The following is a 7,293-nucleotide window of genomic DNA, read 5'->3' on the forward strand; positions in this document are numbered from 1 at the left end:
AGAGGGATATAAAACAAAGAAATCCACCCTTTTCGCGAGCCGGGGAGGGGGGAACATTCGATGCGGAGCAAAGCTCAGGGTCAGAGATGCGCTCCCGCAGCAAAAATAAAAAGAAATGCAGCGAGAAGCAGAGGGAATACTCTGCACCAGCCTCCTCGGGGATGTAAGCCCCGGGGAAGGTGATTGCTTCCCAAACAAAGCGATTTTTGGGGAGCTTTCCCCGCTTCCCGAGCAACCCCGTGCTCCGCGCTCCACTCCGCGCAGAGGGAGCAGCGGCCGCCGCCTCCCCGGGCAGCCGGAGCTGCTCCTTCTCCTCCTCCTCCGGGGAAAAGCTCCAGAAATAACTGAAATAACTGTCCCAACCTCCTCCCACCCCTCCCTGGCTACCTGCCCCCGGCCCGGGGCTCTCCCGTGCCTGTCCCGGGCCCGCTTGCACCGAGAACGGGAGGGCCGGTGCTGCCTGAAGGATGATTTTTGCTTTTTTCCCCAAAAGGGGAGAAAAGAAGGGAGGAGGGAAGATAGAAAGGTAAAAAAGAAAGAAAAAAGAAAACGCTGATGTGAAATCCCTCTTGGTCGTACCACAGATGTGACAGGCGCCCCGGAGGCTGCTCACAACTGCTCGCCAATAACGCGGAGGGAGTTTGGAAACCCGATCGGTGCCTATCTTTCCTTTAAAAGGTATTAAATTATCATAAAGAACCTTGAAAAGCGAAGCTGGAAGACGAGGGTCTTGGGGAGGGGGGTGTCCCCTCTCTCTCTTTGCTCAGGGATGCGCCCACAGCCCTGCGGCGAGGCCTGCAGCGGGGTGCGGGGGGACGGGATGGAATTTTTCTTTTCCCCTTTTCCTTTCTCTTTTCTTTTCCCCGATGTCGGGATGGATCAGGCGGCATCGGCAGCCCTGAGAGCCCAGGCTCCTTCCCCCGTGCCCACCCACAATGTCACCACCCCCGCACCGCGCAGCTTTCCACGCGCGGGCCGCGACAAGGTGACAAATGTTCCAAGCGACTTACCTCGAGTGACAGCTCTGCCGGCGGCACGGCGCTCAAAGAGGTGGCTTTTGGGGGAGAGGGGAGGGAGAAGAGGGGGTCTCTACCCCTCCGGTGCTCTATTCTCCTGCCCCCCGCCCGCCGCGTGTGCCCGCGGCACCGCCGGAGCTGAGCGTCAAACTCCGGGCACGGAGCCGCGAAACTCCAGCACGGATTTATACACACCCCCCTGAAAAAAACCCCAAACAACCCAAAACAAACCAACCCACCCTCATCCCTAAAGCAGCTCCGGAGCAGGCGAGGGGTCCGCAGCCCGTTCCCGGCCCCGGAGCGGCGGCGGAGGCAGAAAAGGGCATTTCGCGAGGCAGCGGCAGTTTTCGCCGATTTCTTTTTATTAAAGCACCCCCGAGCCCGTGTTTACATTGCGCAGTATAAACATCCTGCCCGGGCCCGCCGACCTTAAAAAGAGCGCACGCAGAGGGGGTTTGAAGTGGGTGAAGCTGCGCGCAGCGCGGAGCCGGGGCCGGGCAGCGCCGTCCTGCCCCACGCCACGCGCGGAACCTCCGCGCCGCCCGCACGCCCTTCCCCGGCCCGTGGGGCCCGGCCCGTGCTTTCCAGGGCTGGGAAAAGGGGCAGGGAGGGGATGGAGGAGCCTCACGGTCACGCGTGGCATAAATCACACATACACAGACATACAGAGATACACGCGCGGTTCTCTCCGCGGCGGGCAGGGGCGCGGCGTGCAGCCCCCCCGGGTGGGGCAGGGCAGGGCGGCGTGGAAAGGGCTCTTTAAAAGCTGCCCACCAGCGGGGAGCGGCGGCGGAGGGGGCCGGCACGGGGCCGGGAGGGCGGGGGGGAGCGGCTCGGGGCGGGGATCTCCGCTCCGCGCTTACGTCTGTCAAAGGAGCGGCAGACGCCGCTGCGAGAGATAAAGTAGAAGGCGAGCGGCGGGACCGGGGGCAGACTCGACAGCCACCGCGATGGGAAGCAGCTCCCCTCAGCAGCGGCAGCGCCAGCCCAGCTAAAGCCTCCGGAGGGGACGGCGGCGGCCCCGGGAGCCCGGCCCGGCGAGGGGCAGCGGGGCAGGCGCGGGCGGCGGCCCCGGCTCCTCTCTCGCAGCAGCAGCAGCAGCAGCAGCCGAGCTCAGCTCGCTTCCACCCGCCCCCCCATCCCGCCTCTCCCCCGACCCTCCGCCTCTCGCTCGCCTTCTGCAGCCGCGCTCGGATTTAGGGATAAAGTGGGAGGAGGAGGAGGAGGCAAAGGGGGGGTGTGGGGGGTGTCGTCGCTTCCATTTGTTTATCCACGGAGGGGTGAAGTCTCCCGGTGGAAAGCGGAGCCGCCGGGGGGCCGGGAGGACGCCGGAGGGAGGGCGGTGGGTGAGTGGCGAGCCCCCAGCAGCGCGGCCTTTCGCGGGGGCGCTGGGGGGGGCGGCAGGAGGAGGAGGGCCGGGGCTGGGGCTGGCCGCCGCGGACCTGGCCGTAGATGACTGCAGAAGCGCAGCAGGCTCTGTCCTCTCAGCCCCCTCCTCCTCCGGTGCAGAGCAGCTACGGCCCCATGTCCTCCGTGGCTGAGAAGCAGCCGCAGAGCTCGGCCATGGACGCCGCCTCCGCGGGGACCGGCGGAGCGGCCGGCAGCGCCCCGGGCAGCGGCGGGGCCCCGGGCGGCGGCGGCCCCAAGGCGAAGAAGACGAACGCGGGGATCCGGCGGCCGGAGAAGCCGCCTTATTCCTACATCGCCCTCATCGTCATGGCTATCCAGAGCTCTCCCTCCAAACGCCTGACCCTCAGCGAGATCTACCAGTTCTTGCAGAGCCGCTTCCCTTTCTTCCGAGGCTCCTACCAGGGCTGGAAAAACTCGGTGCGCCACAACCTCTCGCTCAACGAGTGCTTCATCAAGCTGCCCAAGGGCTTGGGACGCCCGGGCAAGGGCCACTACTGGACCATCGACCCGGCCAGCGAGTTCATGTTCGAGGAGGGCTCGTTCCGCCGCCGGCCCCGCGGGTTCCGGAGGAAATGCCAGGCGCTGAAGCCCATGTACAGCATGATGAACGGGCTCAGCTTCAACCACCTCCCCGACAGCTACGGCTTCCAGGGCTCGGCCGGCGGGCTCTCCTGCCCCCCCAACAGCCTCTCCCTCGAAGGGGGCTTGGGGATGATGAACGGGCATTTGTCCAGCAACGTGGAGGGGATGGGCCTGGCGGGACACTCCGTGCCCCACCTGCCCGCCAACGGTGGGCACACCTACATGGGCGGCTGCACCGGCTCCTCGGCCGGGGAATACCCGCACCACGACAGCTCCGTGCCCGCATCCCCGTTGCTCCCCGCCGGCGGCGTGATGGAGCCGCACTCGGTTTACTCCAGCTCGGCCTCGGCGTGGGCGCCCAGCGCCTCGGCCGCCCTCAACACCGGCGCGTCCTACATCAAGCAGCAGCCCCTGTCGCCCTGCAACCCCACGGCCAACCCGCTCTCCTCCAGCCTCTCCACGCATTCCCTCGACCAGCCCTACCTGCACCAGAACAGCCACAACACCGCCGACCTCCAGGGTAAGACGCGGCCACGCGTGAGGCGCACCCGCGCAAACGGGGCTCGGCCGGGGCTGCGGGCCCCGCCTGGATCCCGGCGGTGCCGCTGCCGGCCGGGATCCCGCTTCGGGGGCGGCTTTAATGCTGCTCCCGAGGGGAAGATGCCTTGCCCTCGCTCCTCGCCTCCTTTCCCGGGGGAGCCCGTCGGGGCTCCGCTTTTCCCGGCGGCTCCTTCACGTCCAGGGCCGCCCCAGGCCTAAGGCCGGTGGGCTCAGGCAGCGGGGAGCGGCGGGAAGGAGAGGAGAGGCCGGGAATGCCCCCTTGGGCTCTCCCACCTCCCTCGGCACTTGGAGGGAAAAGGGAGGAATTCCCCATGGGGTGATCCGCCACCCGCGCCATCCCACCCCGTGCCGCCCCGGCCCCTTCCCCGCCATCAGCTGTGTTTTTCACACATCTCACGGCCGTGTTTTCCAGGCCCATCACCTCCCTCCATCCACCGCCCAAGCCGAAGCCGATGGCCTGGATCCCCCAAATCCTCCCGCTCCCCCAAACCCCGGCTCGGTCTCGTCCCTGGAGCTGTCGGGGCTGCATTTGCCCTGAGGCTTGGAGCGGAGATGGTGTTCAGCCGGGAAAAGGCCTCGGAAGGGACGAGGCCAGCGCTGGGTTTTGCTTTGCTGCCCAAATTCCGCTCGGGGTGCGGTGGCTGCGGGGCTCTTGTGGCACGGGGGAGCCTCCGAGCCATGGGCGGGTGATGGGGCAGATTTGGGGGTCCCTGCCCATCACCCCGGGCCTTCGGGGGAGCGGGACGTGCCTGACAGGAGCGACTGTGAAGCGGAGAACAAATGGGTCAAATACACAAAGCGAAGCGGGGAAAATGCACCAGCCGGGCCAGGCCGGAGCTGCAGAACCCGGGCAGAGCCCCAGTCCCGGCCGGGCAGGGGCAGTGCCCACCACGGGCACCCTCCAGCCCCGGGGCGGTTCCCGGAGCTCAGCGCATCCAGGGCCTCTGGAAAACGGAGCTGGGAATCCGCCCCGAGGAGCCACCGGGCCCGTGCGCGGCCTTCACCGAAACGCTCCGATTGTCACCCAAAGGAGCGGCGGGAGCGCTCCGGGGCAGGGCACCCCCTGCCCAGCGCACCCCCAAGTCCCGGGGCGCTTTTCCGTGCCGAGGTGGCGGAAGGGGCGGCGGGAACAGCCCCGCTCCCGGCGGCTCTCGGCCCCACCGGCGCTAACGGAGCTGTCCCGCTCCGCGCCCGGCGCATTTTCCGCCCGGGCCGAGGCGGTGGGAAAAGCAGCCGAGGCAAAAGAAAATAAATCTAAGTGTTGAAACAAAACCAAAAAACCCTAAACCCAAGGCAAATCCCTTCTGCTTGCAGTGCCCTCGGGCCGGGCAGGGAATCGCCGTCCCGGGGCCGCGGGGCTCTCTCTGCCGCACCTGCCCGCACCCGCGGAGCCCCGATGTGCCACAAACAGCCCCAAATCCGCGCTCGGAGCGGACCGGGCGGGCGGGTTGGGTTGTTGGGATTTTTTTTAACCCCATCCCGCGTTGCTGGGATGTTGTTCACCCTCTCCTGATGAACCTCTTGGCGCTGCTGACCATCTCTCCCCCGTCCCGCAGGCATCCCGCGGTATCACTCGCAGTCTCCGAGCATGTGCGACAGAAAGGAATTCGTCTTCTCTTTCAACGCCATGGCCTCCTCCTCCATGCATTCGGCGGGCAGCGGCTCCTATTACCACCAACAAGTGACATACCAGGACATCAAGCCGTGCGTTATGTGAGCCGAGCCGGACAAACCCCGCTCCTGGGAGCCGGAGCCGGGCGCTGAGCATCCCCCAGGACGCTCTGGGTGCCAGGGGATGTCCCATGTCCCCATGCCCCATGTCCCGTATCCCAGCCCGGCTTTGGGCAGCAGGAATGGACCGGAGCCGGGCGCTGAGCATCCCCCAGGACGCTCCGGGTGCCAGGGGATGTCCCATGTCCCATGTCCCAGCCTGGCTTTGGGCAGCAGGAACGGAGCTCCGGCAGCGAGCTGAGCATCGAGCCCGTCTGTGCCTCCTTTTTCTGCTCGGGGAGGGATGGTGGAGAAAGCAAAAGCAGCCCCCCCGTCCGTCCCGAAAGCCCCGGCTGCCAGTTTGGGGTGAGGCTTTGCCAAATGAGGTTTTGATGCTTCTTTAAAAAAAAAAATTGCAAACTCAGTTTGGGAGTTGGCGGTGAGCGATGCCACCGGCTCGGGCTGAGGGGCTGGAAAAGACCCCGAACTCAAATGCCCTCGGTGTCGTCTCACTTCGAGCCCGGAAAAATACTTTAAACATTTTTTTTCCTTCCCTTTTTAATTTTTTTTTTTTTGCCGGCCAACACCCAGCGGGCAAAAAAATCTCTCAGAGGGATTTTTTGGAACTATGAATTTTGGTTTTTTTGCCTGCATAAAGACTGCAGGATCAGACCCTATGCAGAGAGAACAAGGCACTTTGGAAAGAGACAGCCATGCTCATCCTGTTATTTATTCTACAATTTTTTTTTTGTTGTTGTTGTTGCTAATAATCGAGACACGAATAGTCTCAGTTGATCAGTATTAAATCGGGGAATCTCTGTTGGCAATATTTGCCATATAGATTTGGGTTTTTTTAGTTAACCTTTGTAAATTTGCAAGCGACCGTGGTCTCTGTGTAAAGACAATCCTCCATATGTTTTTATAGAAATATATATATAATGAAGGATTATTCCCCTCCCTCCCCTCTCTATTTTTTTTTTCCCACCCTGACGTTGTACAGTTCGGTGACACCTATTTTAATTCTTTCTGCACTGTATAAAATTGTAATTATGTGGGTTTGTTTTTTTGATTTTTTCGCCTTTTTTTTTTTTTTTTGTGTACGTTTTGTCCCTAAAGCAAAAAAAAAAAACCGAAATAAAACCTGTATGTTATTTGTACATGGGCTTCACGATTGTATGAGCAGCAAATAAACGAGCATGCGGTGTAATTAAGCTTAATTAATGAGGAGTCCGGCCCTGCAAACCCTCGGGCAATAATTCCCCGTCCCGGCACAGACTCAAAATCGACTTTTTAGGGTTTTTTCACCTTGGTGGAGTCCTGGTTGCCAATTTCCCTGCTGGGAAATATTTCAATTGAGGCTTTTGAAATGCAGAAGGAGGAAAAGCGGCGGTGCTTTTTATTTTTAGCTTTTTATTATTAGGATTATTCCATTTTTTTTCCCAAGGCTAAAGGCGCCGTTTGACAGCTCTTTGCCTCTCCCTCGAATTCCAGGCGTGAGGCTGCCGGGATGGAGCCCGCGGCTCCTTTTTCCTCCTCCTCCATCCCGGGAATTTTCCGGCTCCTTTTTTCCTCCTCCTCCATCCCGGGAATTTTCCGAGCCGGCAGGAAACTTCCCGTGGGCTTTTTCCCGCGTGAAAAAGAAATAAAAATTCATAAAATTGAAGGCAATTTACCCAAATGAACCCAAATTATTAGGAATTAATAAACAGGGATAAAAATTAAGCGGATCAACTGCACCATCTCCGTCGTGCACGGGGCAATGATAAATCTGCATTTAAATATCGGTATTTTCCTGCGAAATTTGGGGTATTTGGGCTAATTTAGGATCCTTCAGTATCCAGAATTTTTTTGCTTTAATTCGTGGGCCAATCTGTCTCTATTAATATTCAATATTAACGCCCATAAAAAAGAAATGCAGGCGAATTAATCTGATTACATGGTTGTGGATTTCTGCCTTTAGAGAGGGAAATCTAATCACTGCACACTAATTAGCCCAGCTCTAGAATCAACTTAA

General features: G+C 60.7%; 1 protein-coding gene across 1 annotated transcript; it reads left to right on the forward strand.

Moving 5' to 3' along the window:
* The first annotated feature begins 1,875 nt into the window (after positions 1–1,875).
* On the forward strand, positions 1,876–6,389 carry FOXF1 (forkhead box F1). The gene is made up of 2 exons (XM_030956364.1): positions 1,876–3,528; positions 5,126–6,389. Exons 1-2 carry the CDS (start codon positions 2,469–2,471, stop codon positions 5,284–5,286), a joined length of 1,221 nt encoding a protein of 406 aa, XP_030812224.1. The 5' UTR covers positions 1,876–2,468; the 3' UTR covers positions 5,287–6,389.
* The last annotated feature ends 904 nt before the right edge of the window (positions 6,390–7,293 follow it).

Source organism: Camarhynchus parvulus, chromosome 11 (genome assembly GCF_901933205.1).
Source record: "Camarhynchus parvulus chromosome 11, STF_HiC, whole genome shotgun sequence".
NCBI lineage: Eukaryota > Metazoa > Chordata > Aves > Passeriformes > Thraupidae > Camarhynchus > Camarhynchus parvulus.

Coding starts and splice junctions, on each gene's coding strand:
- FOXF1 (XM_030956364.1), top strand. CDS start 2,469: ATGACTGCAGAAGCGCAGCAGGCTCTGTCCTCTCAGCCCCCTCCTCCT. Junction 3,529..5,125: donor CAACACCGCCGACCTCCAGG/GTAAGACGCGGC, acceptor CCCGTCCCGCAG/GCATCCCGCGGTATCACTCG.